The 22297-nt window shown below is 42.5% G+C and overlaps 1 protein-coding gene across 2 annotated transcripts; it reads right to left on the bottom strand.

Moving 5' to 3' along the window:
- Positions 1-13: 13 nt before the first annotated feature.
- Positions 14-20950, bottom strand: zgc:154058 (uncharacterized protein LOC795538 homolog). 2 transcript variants are annotated; one of them, XM_027023520.2, is made up of 8 exons: positions 20861-20950; positions 20161-20366; positions 16993-17040; positions 15461-15547; positions 13074-13141; positions 8759-8886; positions 4300-4477; positions 14-2619 (listed from the first exon to the last, which is right to left on the bottom strand). In XM_027023520.2, the coding sequence occupies exons 2-8, from the start codon at positions 20223-20225 to the stop codon at positions 2375-2377; spliced, it is 819 nt and encodes a 272-aa protein (XP_026879321.2). In that variant the 5' UTR covers positions 20226-20366; positions 20861-20950; the 3' UTR covers positions 14-2374. The 2 variants fall into 2 exon arrangements, with proteins under 2 accessions (XP_026879321.2, XP_026879322.2); XM_027023521.2 differs by lacking the exon at positions 20861-20950 and adding an exon at positions 20638-20776.
- Between the last annotated feature and the right edge of the window lie 1347 nt (positions 20951-22297).

The raw sequence follows: 22297 nt of genomic DNA, 5'->3' as shown, positions 1-22297 counted from the left end.
ATTATACTTTTATCTTTATTTTTAATACATCTTAAGGCAAATATACAATCACATCTTTTAATTTGTATAAGAAACATTTTAGTCTTTGGTTTAAGTGAAAAAAAAAAAAAAAAAAAAAGAGGCACAGGACGGTACTTTTTTCTAGCCATCGCATAAGATCCTTAACCCGACTGTGGAAGAGTCTGTTCTGTGAGAGAAGTATTTATGCATGTGTAACTGCTGCTGAGATCACTGTATTTTAGTGCTCATCACACATTGCTCGGCAGCAACCTTCCTGTGACTGAGTTTAGGCAACACCTCTGAAACTGGACCAAGTAACCAATGGCCAGCCACATTCTAAAAAAGTCATCATTGTTGAATGAAATGTCATCATTGTGAATCAAAGTCATCACTGTAAATGCAAATCCTCTTTGGTGGGAAGACCCATCTTAAGCAATATCATAGAGGTACTGCAAACTCTGAAGTCAAAACAGGTAAACTGCCACCGAAAACATATAGACCATTTTTAAACATTTGCAAATAAAGCATAATACCTCTGATAACAAATATGCTTCAAGCATTTGTCAGCTTTCAATGTAAAAACTATCAAAAACACACCCCGAAACAAACAAAAATCTCTAATTTTTTTTACAGTTTAGTTCTGGCATTGCTAAACTACTAATACACCATTACTGACTTCAGGCTGGTGTCAACAGAATTTCCTGAGCATTAGACTACAGACTGCAACAAGAAAAGCAGAAAATAAAGACTGAAATTAAAATAAAATGATGGGTAAATTATGCAGTTTTCAGTATGAATGTACCCAGAGAATGTAACATTTTTTACTTCCTAAGGTCACTTAAATTGGCCAAGACAAAAGAATAAGAAACATAAGAGCTTAGCAGAGTATTTTTTTATGAAATGTATAACTCCTTACTGAAAATCTTGCAGTCCCGCTGCAATACCATGTTGTGAAAAATATATATTGAGTTTTGTGAAAATAAAGAACACTGCATGTACGAACAGTCACATGAGGGCTGTTTGAGCTCCATTATAATTTTCATCCTCAATTTGAGTGTCATTATGGAGGGTGTTTATTTTTAATAAACTATTTCTGTTATTTTTTTTAGTCAAAACAGCCAGCATGCTTTCATGAGCTACATAACAAATCACTTAAAACACAAGGGGCAGACAGCAAGGTGGACCAGTGGCCAAGCTTTCCAGACATGGAGACTAACGTTGCATCTACACAGAAATTATACACTTCCAAAATGTCAGACTGGACTGTGGAGAGGACTCTGAATCTCAAGATTCAGGATGGTGTTTATCAGACAAGTTCAAATGAATATTTTGCTCTAATTGTGAATTGCGTACAGACCAATTGCTGCACACAAAGATGTAAACACACAACCACTTCTCAATAAATGTCAGTCTTCCCCTCTCACTGTACTGTCCACAGCCACTGAGAAGAGCAAGAAAGTTTAAACCACATTTACAATAAGAAACCAACAACAGGCCAAAATATACATCAATATATGAATGTTTTTGTTGGCCTCACTGGCATCTCTTTGATAACATCTCTAGTATAATACAAAACACACTTTACATATACTGGAGCCTTAGACATTTTTTCTTGACATTCTGATAACTGACATAATTAGATTATTCATAATGATGTCCATTTGCAGGGTTTCTTAGCCCCTCTTCATAAGGCACAATGGCAATGAATGATAGTCCCCCTGAACTGAAGATGAAATGCCATAATACAGGCAAAGAAATCTACCTCAGGCCTCTCTGCTATGAGAGCACAGGAGGTGGTATAGGCAATGAGCTTAACCAGATTTGGCTGAATACAAATGGGTAAAACAAATCTTTTCACTGGTTAAATATTTCTGGTCTTAAAGTAAATTTCTTGAATATGTGTAAACTGGCATATCAACACTTGGCATGTGTTTATATGTGTGATTGCTATTGACTTTAGCCCAGCCTGCATCTTACATTTTCTATAAACACAAGTACTCACAAAACCAATTATAAAAACACACACACACACACACACCCACACACACACACACACTACATACAGTCCATGTAGTCCAAGATAACACTGCCTCTTAACATTATAATTTCAGCTCTTCAGAGTTCAACATGGTGGAGGTTCCAGTGAGGTGTTGATTTAGTATCTCAACGATGTACAAGACGTGAACAGGGTCCTTTGGCAAACTTTACCTCAGGGTGGGAGATCCATGGTCACATTTCCATCTGGGTTTTCCTCTGCTGGTCCTTAGTGTCTTGCTCTATACCTTCCCTAACACATGTGTGAGTACATGTAAGCATTTGTGTTAAGAGCGATACGGACATCGAGTGCACCTGGGCAGGTCTGCCTCATGCCTCCCTAAAGCATGGCCGTGCCCTCCGACTGATGTGAGTTCGCGCCACTGAGGGACTCCATCTTGTGGTCTCGGCTGGTGCTTCCCAGCACCCCTCCTCTTGCCAGCACCATCATGGTGTCGCTGGATATGCCAGCAAACTCGAAGGCGAACGTGCCATAAAACAGCATGATGATGACACAAAAGACCCACTCAAAGATAGCTGAGGCGTGCTGCAGCACAAAGCTCTCCTGGACGAAAAAGACCCCACCTGGAGGACGGCTGAGTTAAGGAGCTCCCACTCAGGAAGCAAAAGGCCCACAATGGTAATCAGTGTTCATCAACTGTCTTTAAGAATTAAAAAAAACAAACAAAAAAAAAAAAAAACACAAAACACTCCCACATGACTCAGATATTAAAAATGTAGTCTTATTAGCCTCTGCTTATCTATATAAAATCACCAACCATTTCGTGGCAAATGTTGAACAGTAGGTACAATATGTAGGTGTACAGTTAAGAGTTCAAGGCACAAGTTGTGCTAGCCACATTAATGGTCATTGCTGATTACAAGACAGCTGTTAGTTGGATATTCTGGGTAAGTGGACCACTCTAAATTCAGAAGTGACACTGACCCCTAAAAGAGGTCTGAAGTACAAGTCACATAATTACTACAGGAGACTCCATCTGCATGTGGTTGAGGTATTCCATTTTTTCCCCCTGAAATATACCTGTCATCTATACCAGGTTCACTAGTGCATTTCCAAGAACACACTACTCAATCAAAAAAAAAAAAAGGATTCCGTGCAGATATATTTGGGTTAAATATACCCAAAGCACAAGTTCATCACTGAACCACAAATCGAATAGGGAAAAGGTGTGATGCTCCCCAGAACTGACCGTCCTCCAAAAATAACTGACTGTGCAAGAAGGGCCATAGGAAGTCCACCGGGAGGCCTCCAGCAGTGTGACAGTAATATCAACAACAGGCAACAACAGAACTTGCACTTCTGGATTGTACTGAAGGGTGGAAAGAACCCTTGTTTGAAGACTCATCTGAGCTTAGATAAAATGTGTGCAACAGCATGATTCTTTGGTCTGAAATAGCCAATACCTTTGGATCTAGCTATGCTAAATACAATTTTTAACACAAACCTAAATGCTGCATGTTACACTCAGAACACCAACCCTACAGTGAACCCTGGTGGTAGCAACATCAAAGTTTGAATAGGCTTCTATTCAGCAGGGTCTGTAAAACTCAAAGATAGAAGAGAAAAAAGATGACTGTCCACAAAGCCCCGGAGGAAAACAAGTGCACTGGGATCTGGAAAACTCGGGACAATAACCAAAACACAACGAAAGTGATGCTGCAGGGGCTTAAGAAAGGTGAATGTTCTGGAGTTGCCCAGTCACAGCCTAGACTTCAGTTCAACTGAACATCTGTGCAATGACCTTAAAACTGCTGTTTACAATCAGTCCCAATCCAACATGGAAATTTCCCCAAGAAGAATAGCCAAAAATTCCAGTGTTACTTAAAAACACTCACAGCTGTTTTATCTCACTCACATTCATTCATGTTGGCCCTCTTTTGTTCTCCCTGCTATTTAAAGCCACAAGTACCAGCCATGGGTGCTGCGCATTGCCAGTCATCCTGGGTCTGGAGCAGCCACCTCTACATGCTCTCCAGTGCCCCACCATTCCTGGGTTAACTTACACATTGAGCCATTACAGCAGCCTTGTCAGCTTTTTTGTTTTGAGTTTCCTCAGGTCGAGCTGTTATGAAGAACAAAGATTCACTTTTACTCACCTCTATACAAAAAAAAAAAAAAAAAAATGAAGTTGAAACACAGGTGAAACATTTCAACATTACATCTTTTTGTAGTCACTGTAGCTAATAAAACGGCCACCGAGTACAAGCACAATGTAGGCAAACCTTGACATGATTTAAGGATACTGAGCACCAGTGCCACAAAGGCCAGCAAGGTCATGCTGAGTCGCAGGTGGCCCACGCTGTATTCGCCCTGCGTCTTAGCCAGGCGGTAGGTGAGTGCACACTGCAGACACACAAACAGCATGCTAGTGGGGAAGGCCACGCCAGCCCCCACGTAGTGCAGCACCTTCGCATTATCCACCTGAAAAACACACACACACGAACAGAAGCCGTCTCAGCAGCATTCGCCATCGAAATGCATACAACACATGTCATGACAGCATCCAGTGGACACAGATGCAACAAACACCTTCACTACGTAGTTAAATCTAAACCAATACAAGTTTGTGTACCCATGCCCGGTGCTGATCAGAAAGCCTGAGCAAGATGGTATGTTTTAAAGAAGTAAAAAGATCTAAACTAACACACACACACACACACACGCGCGCGCGCACATGTAAGGGAGTTGCAATACTTCCAAAAACATCAGACACAAAATAAGCACTTCAGAATTTTTTGGTTTCTGTGACAGAGTGTAGGCAGGAGCATAAGGTTGAAATAGCCTGACGTTGCCAAGTCAGCCACAAATGGGTTTCCCAAAATGACCCAGAAACACAGCACAGCTCAAGCAGTAATTACTGTTTGCACAGATTTCCATTTCTCTAGCTTTCAGCTATTTCCACTGTTGGGTACACAGGATTGTTATATTCAACAACCCAGTCAGTATATTTTAAACAGGTCTACACACCAATCACTGTAAAAGTTCCCCACAATACATGTGTAAATATTTGTTGTCTGAGGTGTCACTTTTATGTCACTGAACTATGGTCTTAACATTTTTAAGTTAGCAATCTATTCCCAGATTACTTCTCAGTGGCAAGTCTACATGCTCCTCCTCAACCTCACCAATAGAGGGCAGCAGACTTCACTGATTCCTCTAAGCTCTTTGCCACACAACTCAGTATATGTGAAACATCGGAGGGCAATTAGCCATACAGCATCTGTTCAAAACTCTCTCCCACATAAGTGTAAATGGAAATTTAATCCCAAATGACAATAGATGTTCCCTGGGTTCCTTACACATAATTAAGTGTAAGATGCACTGGGAGAGCAGCAGACCCAGGCCCTATACCAGTATAGTGCTTTCTTGTTCACTGGCTCCCAGCCACAAAGCACAATGGAGCAGCCAGTGGTCATGTGACCCATGCCACAGGACCCTGACCAAGCAATAGTGCCTCCCACACTGACCGGCTGATCAAACCTGATAAAGAGCCCGCGGCCAATCACCCGCCACAGTGACATTTTAGAGATTTTAGCCAGATTTTAACATGAAAGGAAGCATGTGAAAAGTCAACAACCTTGCAGTCCAAATGCAACAAGCCAGCAGACCAGGCCCCACACCTGAGGAAACAGACAACCATTTTGGAATTTTTTTCAAAAGAGAAGAGTGTTAGAAAATGAAGGAGAGACTTCGGATTCCTGGCTAACTGGCTTATATAAGCCCATGTGTGCTGGTTCTTTTCTTATGCAGCTCAGCCTCCAAGTGCCCAATTAGTGGGACACACACACACACTCAGACAGACTTGCGGTAACATGTGGTGTTTGAACACCAGACCTGGTTAAAGATAAGCCTCTTACATCTGGCAGTCTCAGTGGACTGGGTTGTATGGCATGTAAATGCAGGACACCACCAGCGCCCAGGAACACCTCCTCTAGACTGTGCGAGTAGATTGTGGCACTTAAAAGAGTAGTGGCCTGTAGATAGCTAATGTGGCCTGCCCAAGCAAAGTTATTGTACAGTATGGAGAATAGAAAAATGATCACCAATTTACACTATAGTCTAGCAATGGAAGGCAGCAGGCATAGAGCGCCACACACTGGCAGGTGTGTTAACTTGGCAGGCTCTAAATGTCACTGACTAGCCTCACTCACACACCATATTGTTTTTTTTACCATAAGAAGATAAACATAGTTTATTCATCCAGGCCTCAGAAGGTCAAACATTTCAGTGGCCTACACACACTCTTGATGGAAGCTTTGGGTGGACAAATGTATATGGGGGACCACACACACACACACACAAAAAAAAAACCCAGACCAACACATGCAAATGCACAGAACGAAGCCATCACAAACCTCAATACACAGACTCACTGATAAACAAACATGCTTAATAAACAGTAGAGTGGAAAAAGTAAGAAAGATGGAGAGAAAGAGAAACAGAAGGAGGAGAGGCACACAGAGTGAGAAATGAATGGGATAGAGGAGAGTGAAAGAGAAAGCAAAAAGAGGAAGAAGCCAAGAAAGACAGATAGAGAGCTACGTGGCGGTGTCTTCCCAGCATGCACAGACAGGTTCATCAGAGGCTACCTCTCCTCACCCCTCCCCATGCCTAAACACACCTGCACCTGAAAAGCCCCTCTGTTCCTCCAGCCTCTATCGCTTCCCCCTTCTCCTTTCCCTTTAATCTCCTCCTCTTCTCAGTCCACTGGATGATTCAGAAAAACAACTCAAATTACAAATGTCTCAACAAAGTTCTATTTATAAAGTTTTGGTCAATGCAAAAGAACAGCCAGAGGGCTCAGTAAAAACAGCATTCCCTCTGCACTAATGGGCCTGATGTAAATCACAAGCTGCTGGAGGCAGGAGGTGTTGAGCAGGACCTGCGGACAACCTGTGTGTCAGCGGAGTGGTGTGGTGTGGTAGGGGGCTGGAGAGGAGCTGGTGCCCAGGCTGAGGAGACGCACACGTGCCAGCCAAAACCTGGCTTGCAGTCACCCTGCCCCTCTGATGCATTTAAGTCCAAGCACACCCGCATGCACACACAAGCACCTGATGACACACACACCTAGTAAATTTCCCTCCGTTTCGTAACATACAGGATTCTGGAAATGAAAGGAATGGAAAGAAACCCCCTCTCCCCCAGCACTGGCTGCCTAATACTTGTTCATAGATGAAATGTCTTCCATAGAGGCTCATTCCTCAGCACTAACCAAATATGTACACACTTTGTCATCCATTTGATCGCAGCGTAGATCATCTCACTCTGTATGGGAGCTTTATTTAGCAGCTGGAATCCCTATTCATTCTTCAGTGACTGTTAACAGAAGTTGTATTGAAGCACTATATGGCAAGCAGAGGCCACATGAGTTCCTTCCACAAGCACAGGAGAGTAAAGACACTGGTTCTGTCATTCCACATATGGAAGGGCCACACACACACACACACACACACACACACACACACACACACACACACACACACACACACACACACACACACACACACAGTTACTTAATGGTTTGCAGACTTCATGTGTTCAGTCCAAACATGAAACTTAGTGTTCAGCAGTGCTTTCCACGCATGTGGGAGGTCCTTCATTTGTTTATAATCTGTGAGCCAGTCATTCTAACAGCCTAGAGACATGAGCTGATAGACATTTTAAAAATTATGGAATTTCTACAGTCTGACAACCTTGATACTTTCAAAACAGTTAGCAATACAGGACTCCCAAAAATTTAGAGAAACCTAGTAACTCAGCCAGTTGTTCAGCTATCAGCAGTACAGGTCAAAGTCAGACTCACTAAGCCTTCACAACACCAGGGAAGAGTGGCAGTGCCCGCTGATACTCCTTAGGCACCTACAGAGACAGAATACAGCCAGACTACTGCTTCTCATGCCTACATACAGGGTAAGCAAGCTTTCTTTCTTCTCAAACACACACACACACACGTTTGATGGGAGTGCATAGTTAAGATGTGGACGTTTACATTATCAGGGGGAGAGCTTGCTCTCCCCCTCTGTCTCTATGGCAACTGGCCCATAAAAACCTCTGATGCCCTATTGGCCGACCTCCCTGCATTGCTTGCAAGCTGGGCACTCAGCCAATAGTCAAACATCTCAGCTGCCTAAAATTCATTCCCTGGAAGGCCAACGCCACTACAGAAATAAAGAGAAAACATGTTCATTTCAGAGTGAAATAGTGGCCACAGCTGAATGATTCTCAGTGTCTAAGGAGATTATGGAGGCTGTCGTACATATCTATTAGCACCAGCGTTGACTGGTCTGGGGGGGAGGGGGGGGGAGAGAGAAGAGAGTCAAGTGAACCATAGTTACAGAGGGAATGGTACAAGAATGCAGTGGCAATATATATGCATCCCCCCCCACCCCACCCCCCACACACACACACACAAGCCAAGCAGCTGAGCGCCTACCTCTTAGGTAGCAAATTAAAGTGGATCACACAACAACACACTCATCATGGCCCACTTTCCCCAGAAAATCCTGATGGTAAGGTGGCTTTACATGGCCTATGTTCACACTAAGCTGAGGGTAACCAGACAGGAAGGCCTATCTGAGTGCTCTGTTCAGGAAAGCAGAGGAAGCTTTCCCACCCTGCAGCAGTGCTTTAGTCCACACACCCCACCCCATGCGCTTGTAGACACAAAGTAGCCTGTGGTCATCAGGTTCATGTGAGTGTTACCTGGAAGTTGCCCACCATGATGAGTCCCGCTGAGCAGATCCAGCCAGTAGAGAGGCTCGCCGTGTTCAACACACAGTTCTGGTGTTTCTCAATCACATGTGCATAACGCAGCAAAACTATCACCATCACTAAGAGAGAGAGAGAGAGAGAGAGAGAGAGAGTACAAATGGAATCAATACATTTTATGAAGCAACAAATACGAAACGTGATGCAATACAATGTAAATTTGAGAAGTTAGTTATGGTTATACATGCATGGACAGGACTATATAAAACAAAGATGAAAAATCCATGCAGGGGATCAGATGTTTACTTTCTTTAAGAGATCATGCCAAATTGATCCATGCTTGACATTTATCAGTATAGCTTTAAAACTACAAATAAAACAGCACTATGAAACAATCAGAACCTGCTAGTCACAATACCCCGAGCCCAACACATCACACATCACTGTCACCCCTTGTCACTTGTGAGTATTTACACTTGAACACACCAAACATACTACAGCTGATGATTAACATGCAAGTACGCTCCGTGCCTATGCAAAATAAAAAAAACACAACACCCCCCCCATCCCGCAAAAAAACACACTCTCCCATGCCTGGAGGTGCAGAAGCCCTTGTTTAGTAACATTAAATTTAAACCACTGCTTCCTGAAAGTGCAGGCTTCTTATAACAAACATTCTAAGTTCCTTTTAATTCCAACCTCTTCTTCAACACTTTACTTACATAAAATTTCCTACAGTAATATGAAGGTAATGACACATGTTCTCTCAATAGTTAGCTACTTTCCATGGAGCAAAATATTAAGTTTATCTACTTTCCATGGAGCAAAATATTAGTCTTGCACAATGCATTGGTTGATAAAGTCACACAAAAAAAAAAAACCTTACACAGGTTATGTCTATTATCTTGTTCTGTGACTGAACAGCCAATCAGAAAACAATTAGGGCACTCCACAGCATGGCCTGTGCACTCCATAGCAGGACCCATGCACTCCATGGCAGGGCCTGTCCCTGCACAGGCCTGTCCTGTGCACTCCACTGCAGGGCCTGTCCCTCCACGGGCCCCTGCACTCCACGGCAAGGCCTGTCCCTGTACTCAGCTGGCAAGATTCTGCACAACATCCATGCACACACACATACACACAAAACAGCCTAATGTCCGGTGTTCCTTAGAACCTATTAATTGTTTTCCTGGAATAGCAGGGGGTGTGGGGTGACTGAGGAAAGGGGTAGAGAAGGGGTAATGAGGTTGATTGTTATGTGCTGAGAGGAGTCTAATGCGGGTTTGCCTGCTCCATTTGCTCGTCTGGGTTAATGCTTAATGAAAGTGGACTTGAGCCAGCCGGCTCAGGGGCAGCATGGTGAGCGATTGCCCTTCATGCCATTAATGGCATCATCAACCTCGCACTCCAAGGGAATGGTTTCAGAGTTTTCACACGCATAGCAGGCCCACATGCCATGTTCGCTAGCATCCATCTAACAGCGCTGCTGTCACAGGCAGAAAGTGAGAAGTTAAAAGGCAACAGGCTTCTGTGACCTTCCGCCCCTATGTGAGATGGACGAGGGGCAGAACTCGGGCTGCACGTGGACATATTTCATGTGCTTCACAGTGAGGGCAGTACCACGAAATCTGTAGAACATGCATGGGTGCCACACACTTTGCCTGACAATTCAAAGAGAAATTAGGTGCATTACCAGCATGGAAAACTAAACTACATGCCCTTAAGGCAAAAGAAATTAGCCCTTGTCTTTTTTAACAAAGTTTAGCTGCACTAGAGAGAGAGAGAGAGAGAGAGAGAGAGAGAAAGTGCAAAAAATAACAGCTGTTTACTCCATTAGATTAGCACCAGCTCAACAGTGTCCACGGACAGACGCCAGCCATGCCTCCGGACAGTCACAGGAAACAAGCGCAAGTCCAGCACACGCAGCAATTCTCAAACAGCTAAATTTATCTGTGCAATGACTACAGGGTGCTTAGGGCTGACCGTAATGGGATACCAGGTTGACATTCTTTATCGTACCTTGACACTTGTGTGGAAGAGCATTGCTCACTGCATTCTTAGCCAAGGGGAGATCGCAGACTCGCATGCAATTTACCCAAAGCAAATGCAAGAGATGTCATGAAAGATTGATCTGAACAGTCTATAGACAAACGAGAGAGAGAGAGAGAGAGAGAGAGAGAGAGAGAGAGAGAGTGTGAGTTTGTGCACAGGTTTCTTAGAGCTGAATACTCCTCCCCAGAAAGCAGCACACAGAGGGGGGTACTTTTATTATTTGTCCATGCGGTGCACACCACACCTCAGACGTGTACGGCTTAACTCTAACCAGGTTCACCATCTCTGGCGGCCCAACTGAACGAGAGGTCGAGTCAACAAAGGTAGTGAACGACCTGGAGAACAGGGGCAGGGACAGGGCCATTGCTCTCGCTGCAGGTTCAGTGGTGAGCAGCCCACCCCTTCATCAGCCTGGCCTTACGTAAGCTTCCTTAATAACACCCACAGAAATTAGCCCAGTTGTGACAGCTTGAGTTCCATGCGAGCAGCTCACCAGTGAAGCATGTCACAGACGACGTCATCACGGCAGCAACAGACAGGCAGCTCTGGCAGTCGTATTACAGGAGCTGTTAAAATTGCGCTGACTGTTAACACTGATGGTGGGCATAGTATTAGTCACCCCATGAGTGTATTGACTGCCCTGTTAAAGTTGATAAGACTGTGGCTGGTGCTTTTTCATGGCTGCAGCTCTCATAGGGGAGACATAAGTTGTCTAACAATGTCAGGTCATGGAAAAAACATTTATTACCCCTGGTCTAATGGTCTAAACTAGGGTAGTATGTTTGCACAAAGGCCCTAGGTTGCCTTTCAGTTGCATAACAAAACATGAACTCCCAAACATATCAGACTGGATGTGAAAGTGAAAGTGCTCAAAAGAGAAGTCAAATTTCTGTGTGATACATGGATGAAGGAGGTCCCAGCTGCTTGTGCCTCATGCTAACGGGAAGGTAGTAGAGCTGGGCTTGGCAGTTTGATGACAGGCTCCCAGCGTTACAGCACTGACTCCTGCTCTTCACAGCCATCTTCATTTTTTTGTTCTGCTCTGCCTTGCTGTCTTTTGGGAGGTGTACCTCAAAAACTCATAAGATGCAACTATGGGGTGTGCAAACAACTGCTTTAGAGCAACACAAATCTACATGAGCAAGGATGGTATTGACTCTACTGGCGTTTACAGTCCTGACTGGGTGTAGTTATACAAAACCCCTTCCAGAAGGTCCCCTCTACACAGCTAAATTACACTTGCATTGTTTAAACATAGCAGTAGCATACATCATGAGGCACAGAATAGCCCACTCAGATAGCACAATTAGGCTAAATAAAGGGGAACTTGCAAAGTAAATCCTCACCCTGGAACCCGCAGGCTCTGTTGGAAAAAGCACTGCCCTTTCCACATCAAACCAGTGAGTCTGATCTGCCTACCAGGAGCAGTCTCTCGCGCTCACATTAACTCATGGGATATGGAACACCACCAAGCATCAGCAGGGGGACATTATGGGCCAAACCAACTGCACAGTTCAGAGGTCATGTTTTACCTCCAACACCAAACAAAAAGCCTTTTCCCACTCAGACTCCATTGTGCCTGCAGCACAGTACACACTTGTTGTGACAGGTTTGTTCTGGTATCTTACAGAGTGTTTCATTTGCAGAACTTGTCCGATTGGCTGTTCTCAGTAATGGCTCTCCAGTCAGTCCCAACAGCTTGTGCCCGCAGATCTAATTATAAGACAAATCTCTTGACCCAAATCACATTAAATGCTGGGTGATAAAATGTCACATTTGCTAGCAGCTAAGTGCATACCTCACCAGTAGACATCTCCGATATGGAATGTGGTCTACTAATATTTTGATAATTAAGTAATTGTTTGTTGTTTATGAACTTGCTTTTTGATGACTCCTCACTGTCTGAATGATGTGGTTCTTGCAGAATTTCATGATTCATCTTCAGGTTTCTGCAGCCCTTGTATGGTAAACGCTGTTGGTAATACATTTCTAATGCTGCAGTGCAAATGGCATGGAAATGGCTCAGTCAAGTATGAGGGAAGGAAGCATGCTCCCACAACTCTTCCCCCCTGCAACCTGCCCACATGCCCCCCCCTACACACACACACAGAATTTCCTCTGTGTATGTGGTCTATTATGGGTTATTATTATCTCACAACCTAAATTAAAAAAAACAAGCTGTTCTTGTTGTTTTTAGTGTTAAGGAAATGTTAAGATTACTTATTTGTGATGTACAGCATGGTAAATACACACTTACCCATGAAGGATCCTGTACTGCAGATAAGACTAAAGAAACAACTCTCTGGAGGCAGTGTACCACACTTACTGCAAAAGAATACATGCAGACACACACACACACACACACACACACACACACACACACACACATACACACGTTAAACGCTGAACATCTTATTCTGAATGGCCAGACAGGCTGAATCAGTTATCTATTTTTTGTAAAGATTGGTTACCATACTCAGAGCAGAATAACGATATGGCAGTCCTAGATCAGTAGTGCTATTCCCAAATGCTCCATGATCATAAACCTTAGGCTCTCTCTCTCTCTCTCTCTCTCTCTCTCTCTCTCTCTCTCTCTCTCTCTCTCTCTCTCTCTCTCTCTCTCTCTCTCTCTCTCTCTCTCCTCTCTCTCTCTCTCCTCTCTCTCTCTCTCTCTCTCTCTCTCTCTCTCTCTCTCTCTCTCTCTCTCTCTCATTCCTGTCATGACCCTATGATCCAGCTGACCAAACCAGCTCCTCCTCAGGCTACTGGGAGTCACCACAGGAGCTGAGTGACAGGAGAGACAAGTGGGAGAAACACATCAGGAGCTGAGAGACAACACGACCACACCAGTAATTCATCACCCAGCCGTCAGATCACATGCGATGCAGGAGCAGCAGGACTAATGCAGGAGGAGGAGGTGACCCAACAGAAAGCTGTTCCAGCCATACCCAGCACAGTGGTCCCACCTATGAGACACCACAATAATGCATGTTCACCAACAACAGACTACCCCTTCCACACCCTGCTGCATAGGTTTCATTTCAAATTTGAGGGGGGTAGGGGATTGACTGCTCACATCATACAACCCAATACATCAGATGATGCTGCCAACAAGAATTATTGGTTGGGACACGCCCTGACAAATCTGATTAATAACAGCTAGGCAAAAAAAAAAACAACAGCATCTCATCTGGCATCTTTATCTTTAACTCCCTTTACACTGAATCTCAACGAGGGCAGAATGTACATACTCTCAATCACCAGAATGAATATGGATGTTAATATTCTATAAATCCTTATACAAAACACTATGATCAAAACTGTGCCCCATTTTCCTTTTGTTGAACAACTTATGTGCAGACAGCCTCTTTTCTGTATTTCTATACATAGCACACACTATGCACCACCTATAAACACCTGCAGCGTGTGTGATAAGTGGATTTGATGAAGGTCTTCTGCAGTTTATAGGGTGTATGTATGCTTTTGTCTCACACCAAGTCTGGCCTTTCACCCACTTTACTACACCTCTGTGGCAGGAAGAGAAGATTACTGGAAAGGAATAACCCCTTCCCCTCCCAATCAGACCCACACCCACAGAAACACACCCGCACAACCAACACACAGGCAGCATCCACAAGGACTGAGCATACCCAGGGACATCCAAAAATAGCACATGCATATAAACACAACAAATTCCATAGGATACACTGCTTTGATGGAACAGAAAAAAAAATAGCTTATGGGAAGATGAGGTGCACGTCCCATTGCACAAGAACCTACAGTATTTACTATTGATTCTTCACCTAAGCAACTAAGCAACCAAAACCCACTTCCCCTAAAGTCCAAGTTCTCTTCCTGGCAAAATTGGGGGAATTCCTTAATCAAGAAGGCATGCACAAGCTCATCCCTGAGCAGAGGCAGACACACACACACACACACACACACACGGAAAGAGTCTTTAGGCTTCTCTCCACAGCAAACATCTCTTAGACTCCACACTCACTAAGGCACAGGTCACACTAAAATACACTACAAGAAAGAGAAGACACGGGTTTTCTCTCTCTATCACACAGAGACACACTGTCATTTTTCCCCACCCTTTCTCCCATACTACAACAAGTGGTTATATCAAAATGACAAAATAGGAGAGAGAATCAATGGAAGTTTGAAGAAAAGCAGGAGCTCAAAAGCAGAAGTGGTTGTATGAGCAGCAGACAGCAGCAGTTAGGAGGAGCACTCACTGAGCACATGGCCCAGGCAGGATGTGAACTACTCCTCACAACACCCGCTCAAGAACCATGTGTTCAGACACACTTTGAAGATATGTTACACCACATTGGGCCATAGAGTAAATCACTGATGCCAAAAAGTTGAAACGTTCACCCCTCCCTTGCTTAAGTAGCTGACCAAGCTGTGATTGGCAATACAGCTTGTATAGCAGGTAAATTATCCAATTGGTAAGTTCATGGCATGTCCATTGGTTCTGTCTTATAAGTTCTAAATGCCATCCAACACTCTTTACATGGTCATATATGGAAGCTACAGAATATGTACGCTGTTACAATGTACAAAAGTGCAAAATACGGAGCACACAGAACATACTAGCTAAAAGCAGACAGAGATGATATAGAGGGTTTGACAGACCTGATGAGCGGGACATCGTCCAGAGTACAGCATAGAGTTGGTCCTCTCTGCATGGACAAATCCTCCTCACATGACTGATTATACATCCTGAAGCACACACGGATAAATGCATTGAAGACTGAACTACTGACTGTGCCAAACTGGTGGCAGGGCCATATGATCTCCAGACTTTAAACAACCCTCACTCACACCAGGCAAATCTAAGCACTTTATACATGATGAGACCGACCATCTGGTTTTGAACATAGAGAGCTGGGCTGTTATTAGGAGCTGCATTCCAGCCCCTGGATGCTTTGAAAAAAAGGAATAGTCGATAGTCAAGTCAGAAAACAATGTTAATTAATGAAAAAAAACAAAAAAAAACATTAAAAAATAGATACAAATTTATCGAAATGTATTTATTCATCACTAAAACAATTGTGACTTGTATTATAAGTGTAAGGAATCATCCCTAACAGAAAACATTAAGAGCAGAGGGGTTTTTTTGGGACAAACCATGACTGTGTAATCCAGGCCCCTGGAAAAACTCAAACACTCAGCTAGGTTGATTCAGAGGCTGTATGCACTAAGACTGAACATCAAACACTAACATCACAAGTGTTTGTGCAATCAATAGCACTGATCTACACTTTGTACCATTTTACCAAGATTCATACTTCATACTTTTAGCCTAGTTTCTTTAGTACTTATTGGTTTACAATCCACCTTTATAAGCCTAGGTCATGGCACCAATCTATTGTACAGCCTGCCACTTGTTCTTTTGTACATGCAGCACTGCAGACTCGTTCGGCACACTTGAACACCACTCCATGACCATTCCGAAAGGCTGGCCCAAAGAGGGCATATGGCAGCATCTGGGTTTAAACCTGGGGTCCTGGTCCTTAGGGAGCACCCTCTGCCTTTACTAGATGTTATGGGGAATATGTCCCAGCTACTAGATTAAACATTCCTTTGACTAAATCATCCATGTGCTATTATCCATATAAAGTCAGGGAGATTAAATCATGAACCTAAGTTGTTCAATATCATTTTTCTCTGAAATGATTTACCAAAAGCTCTTACTTCCCTCACATTTAGAGAACTTTAGATAAACAGAAGGTTTAAACTGGTCAATGGCTAACCTGCCGAATATGCACACATTCTTTCACCATTTTGTGGAGTAACCAATTAATTATAAACTGTACTGCATGAAATCAAGGGGACATCAATTTCAAACAGGAATTATTTAAGTCACACTTCAGTTTAAACAGGTAAATCATCATCTACCTCAGAGTCAGGTCTCATCTGAAGTGTATACATAAATGCCTTGTATTGGTACTACTGGACAACATGAAGCTGGATGATTTTTTAAAAAATATGTGTAGAACTTTATAATGTCTGTCCCAGTTCAAAAGTCTTGATTCTGGAGTAAATGAAAGAATGTTCCTTGATGTGACAAACTTTCCTATTGAACAGAGCTGTGTTACTGCAGACAGGCACCAAAAACTGCACAATGCTCTGAAACGTAAAGAAATATGAGCTCGAAATCTTACCAGTTATCAACAGGACACACATGCTGGTTGTAGAGGGCCATGGCATACCTAAAAGATATGACAAGGTTCATTAAGCAGTGATTATAGTGCCTGGGGACTTTGAAAGTAGGATTTTGAAAGAAGAAATATATTCCTCAAACATGCAGAATCTAACAACTTTCCAAAACTTGGGAGAAAGAAAAACAGACTCAAAGAAAATAGAATTTGTTGAGGGTAAAGAAATTAGCTCCAATGCATGCTAGCAAATTAATGTCCAGAGACAAATATTAATGAAAAGTAATCTCATTACTGCAATGACACTTCATTGACCTGCTTTCCTATTTTTCCATGAATTAATGAAAAAAAATAAATTAATGAAAGACCAGAGAAATCTGGGCATCTGAGTGAAACGACCAGCTGATTTGGAGCTTACACCAGAACTTCATTCCTCACACACACCAGTGCAACCAGATCAAAGAGCATCCAGCCAGAGAGACACTGACTCTCAATATGTCAGTGCACAGAGGACCATCGGGACACCATCCAAGTAAACACATGCCACATGAACAACTACATTCTCAGGTTCATAAGACTGGCAGAGAAATGTGCCATCAAGGAAAATCAGTATATAAAGGGACAGCACAAGATAGAGACATCATGCAGTAAACAATACCATACACTCATGACACCACCCTCCTGTTGGCTCTCCTCTTGGCCACTCAACCTACACAATGTGTGCCTGTCTGGTGTAACTGCATCTGACAGTGTGCAGGGTCAGCAACAGGCTAAATACCAATTAGAGCCGTTTCCATCTCTCCTTGCATCTTTGTGCGTGTGTGCGCGCATGTGCATGTATGTATGTACATAGTGGGACGCATCTCTGCAGCCCAGTCCCGCACTTAGCATCACACTGAGTGAAATTACATTTGGGAAACAAACATTCTGCCATCTGCCTCAACTAGTGTTGTGAATAATAAGAAAGGCCGTTACCAGGTCACCCTTAACACCAGTGGGAAGGGGGCAGGCAGGGAGCAGACGTCTGAACAGAATATTAAAGCAATTATTCTTAACAGATTTTTTTATGCAGATGTTTTACATGGGCCAAATCATCTGATGTTATAGAACACAAATTAAACGTATTCAATTATAAACTGCAAATATGAACAGTCATGCCTGTTCACAGCATCTCTCTGCTGCATCTTAGATAGATGAATTCATGCAAGATAATCCAAGTGTAATGTGTGGGGTAAACCAGGGGTAACATGTGGGGTAAACCAGGAGCATGCTGAAGGGCGGCAGCTCCACTGTCTTGGCCATTCCTAACTGAGGCCCTGAAGTGGCTTGAAATGGAGATATTTATTAAAGGCCGAGTTTACATGCATAGTGTAAAGGCACACTCCAGAACACAAAGAGAACAGCATGAAAACAACGTGTATGCCCGAGGGTTGAGTGGGAGAGAAACCACTTTTTCCTGGTTCCTATTTACCAGCCTGAACATAAAGAAAATTGCTATGGAAACTTACTCTAAATGGAAAGGTCTTAACAATATAGTCTTAAGATGAAATTATCCAAAGTAACAAACAAATAATTTGTTAGTAAGTTTGACCCTATGCCTTTGGGGCATGTTCCAGTAATAGATTAAGCATAAGAGGCATGTACAAGCACAATAAAAATGTAGCACATTCAACACAAGAAAAATGTCAGCAATACCTTTTTTTTCTGGGAATACAACTCTTGATAAATCCTTCTTTAAGGCCATAATTAGTTGTTCCTTTTATGAGTCAAACCAACAAGAGCATCTATTTAGGGAGTAGCACAAGTTAGTCCACATTTTATTGGGAACCACTCCCAGATTGTCACTTAGGGAAACATAGAATGCCAATGCTCCACCTGATCACTGAGGCAGCCAATGAGGAGTGTCTGGTATTGTCTGGAAAGTGCAGCTAACGGCTGCACATTTGTGCTTTACTCCCTCCGGTCATAGCGGAAGCTTTATGTAACCACACCTGGCCCACCACACTCTGGATGAGGGAGGAAGGGGACTCCCGAGTGCTCTCAGAACCTATGAGCATTCCACAGGAAGGAAGTAGGGAAGAGGACTGGGACGGCTGTGTACTTCTATGCCACCTCGAAGAAAAAGGGAGAAAGAAGACTGTGTGGCACATACTCCTCCTGGGTCTGCATTCTAGAGAATTTACCTCAGAGCAGGAGAGAAGCTCCCTCAGCCCCACCATGGAACAGGTGCAGGGTCCCATTGCCCGATCATCCTTTTCCAGAAAATCCTGTTCCATATCCTGGGCCTGCACCTTGTTCTTCAGTTGACTTGTGATGTCAAGACTGATTCATGTTCATTGTTAGATTTGTATCGGTGCAGTGTGCCACCAAATTCCAGCTGGGATTTCAAGTGTGTTTACAATAAAGCCTGAACAACATGTTAGTTGGTTTTGTATGTATGTTATTAACTCTGTATTCATTACCATTAGTAATGGAATGTCACTATATGACAAACAGCAGAGGGCATGGTTATGCCCTCTATCTAGTTATGCCTTAAATGGGAATTTTATGCCAGATAATATTATGCAATATAGCTCACTTATTGACCGAAAGTTACTATTAAATGATATTCAGATGGAAGCGCCCCTGAGCACAATATGTACAAAGAAAAAAAAAACCTCCAGGAAACTTCTTAGTGATGCTGATTCCAGAGTTCATCACAGAAATCTCAGATGACATTTACTGACGCTAGTGTGAAACTGCCTTTAAAAAGTCTATAGGCCTATGCCTTTAGGAAGGAATAGTTACAAGACTGGCAAAAGAAAGCAATCACTTGAAGATACATCAGCTTTTAGAACAGTTTTCTTCCCTATAAACTTTAAGACTGCTCAAAATAAAATGAATGATTAAGCAAACTAATCATTTCCTAACTCATTTAATGTTTTCTTGGGTGCAAACTACACCAGTATAAACGACTATGAGCCGTTTGTACCAACAGTAGTGTGTATGCACGCTAGCGTTACCACACTCTCTCGGGAAAAAAAAAGAAACAATTCCATCCAACATAGCCAATGGTCGTGAGCCAAAATTAATCTAAATCCTTGCACATGCTAGGCTCGTATTATAACAGGGGTAAAAGAGAAATTATGTCACGACATCTGAAAGAGCTCCCACAGCAGAAAGAGGGCCACTCACACGACCCATATTCCAGTGATGGTAAGGGCGGGAAGGCTGACGGGCAAGATCATCCACAGAGACATCTCCTCCACGCGCTCCTGGGCAGCTCTCCGGGAACGTTCCACTTCTTTCTTCGCCTTCGCCAGCCTGTCACTTTTTGCTCATAAATGTGCATTTACGTTCGTGTCAGGAACACCAAAGCGTTCATCTCCGAGATCGTAAGTCTAAGTGGAACACGAGAAATTGACATAAGAAAGCGAGAACTGTGATTTGATCACGGTAAACTGGTTTATTTATGTTACGCTAGGGTCCCTTTCAAAAGGCCACAGAAGAGCGTCTCAATTTCAATTAGGTTAGCCAACTAAAGGTTGAAACGTGAACTTTCCAAATACTTTTTCCAGAGCAAAATGGCTGAATGTACTAGTAGCAACTTCTGTTAAATAGCTATACAACTGTAGCTACTGTATGTGGCGAAAAGGTTTTTCATTCTCTTACCTTCCCCCACTTCAAGGACAGCAATCGTCTATTATCCCACCTTTTGCTACACTCCAAATCTTACGAAGTGCAGGCTGGTCTGTATCTATGTGCAATTTACATCTGTCTCTCTTTTCCAACGTACACGACTAGCTCAAACAGAAACACTGAATCCCCCCCCCCCCCGCCCCCCAATCTTGTATCCTTTTCACTTTGTAAAAACATGTATTGCACTCGCTCTCACCTCCTCGTTTAGGATACTAGACGCTCTGTTGTATTTGATTCGGCGCTGTTTCGTCCTCCGCTGATCTATATGTACGTTAAATAAGACAGCTGTTTGGCGCAGCTCCTCCCCTCGCCTAAGACATCAGATAGGTGTAGACAGCGGAAATCAGAACTACCTTTCTACATATTGAGTAATCTTTCCACGTCTTTTTTGGTCTTTGCAATACTTTGTGAAGGCCTAACGTATTTTTAGTCTAGTGATTATTTTCACTTTATTATTTAAAAGCAACTTTGACGGCTTAGTTTAATTATCGTTGATTTTGACATTCCGCTTTAACTATGATCGTGAGAAAAAGATCTAAGCCTCTATTACATGGTCAGCCGAAAAAGCTTCTTTGGCAGAGACGCATACATTAGTATTTAATCAGTGGGTTGCAAGATTGAACTAACTGAAACCCGAGATTCCTAGAGACTTCCAAGAGACTCAATATTATGTCACATAAGGAAAGTTGTGGAGACCACAATGAAGATGCCTTCATTGTAGGCTAAGAGAAGACATATTTCGATCTAACCGGTTTTGAAGATCCACATCTATGTTTTTTCCAGACTCCTACTTTTCTGCATGCCTAGTAATATTCACATGTCAAGATCTCTAAATAAACAACATTTATATTCACAGAAATATAGGCTCGATTATATACACATTTATACTCTCAATATGAGTAAGAAACAGCATTCTTAAACTTGTAAGAACATCATGTCCAAGTTATACTTGAATGCTGAATTTGTTGCAATGGATGATTAGAATATATAAATATGTACATATGAGTGTAGTTTTCATGAATCATTTGTGGGAACAGCCAGGATTTGGGCCTTGAGGAAATTAACACTGGTAAAAGGGATGATTTTATTGATTTTCAGGAAGGAATCTTTGGATTGGATAGTGGTACAGAGTACAGGATATTTGTCAAAGGGTCAAGTAATTGTCAGGAGTCAAATGACCCTAGCTAATGGATGGCTGATTTTATTGTGCCTTTGAACACTGTAACCAAAGTTTGTTAACATATAAACATTTAGGATGAAGAATCTGTTAAATTAAATGTGAATATTCTTGCACTTGGCACAAATACAGGACATGCATGTGTTTTATACATTATAAAAGACATCTTTTAAGTATGTGGACATACAATTTCAAACAAAGAGAAAGGATACTACATAAACATTATTTTAAAAATTTGTAAGATACTCAAATTTTGTTCAAACCAAATCAGAAATCCAGTAATTTATGTGGCTTTTTAATACTAAGCAAAAAAGATAGAATTATACCATCTAGTGGTTGGGTGTAATTATAACATCTACTTTACATCTATTTATTGTAGCTTCTCTCTTTCTTTTCTTCAGTTCAGTTTTGCAAATGACAGTCGCTAAACCAATAAGAAAATTGGATATTCAAAAG

This window comes from Electrophorus electricus, chromosome 11, assembly GCF_013358815.1.
Source record: "Electrophorus electricus isolate fEleEle1 chromosome 11, fEleEle1.pri, whole genome shotgun sequence".
Taxonomy (NCBI): Eukaryota; Metazoa; Chordata; class Actinopteri; order Gymnotiformes; family Gymnotidae; genus Electrophorus; species Electrophorus electricus.
Note: the sequence above shows the minus strand (reverse complement) of the source record. Positions and strands in the feature narration are given on the sequence as shown.

Coding starts and splice junctions, on each gene's coding strand:
- zgc:154058 (XM_027023520.2), bottom strand. CDS start 20,225: ATGTCTCTGTGGATGATCTTGCCCGTCAGCCTTCCCGCCCTTACCATC. Junction 17,041..20,160: donor ATCACTGGAATATGGGTCGT/GTGAGTGGCCCT, acceptor CATATCTTTTAG/GTATGCCATGGCCCTCTACA. Junction 2,620..4,299: donor CTTTGTGGCACTGGTGCTCA/GTATCCTTAAAT, acceptor GCCGTCCTCCAG/GTGGGGTCTTTTTCGTCCAG.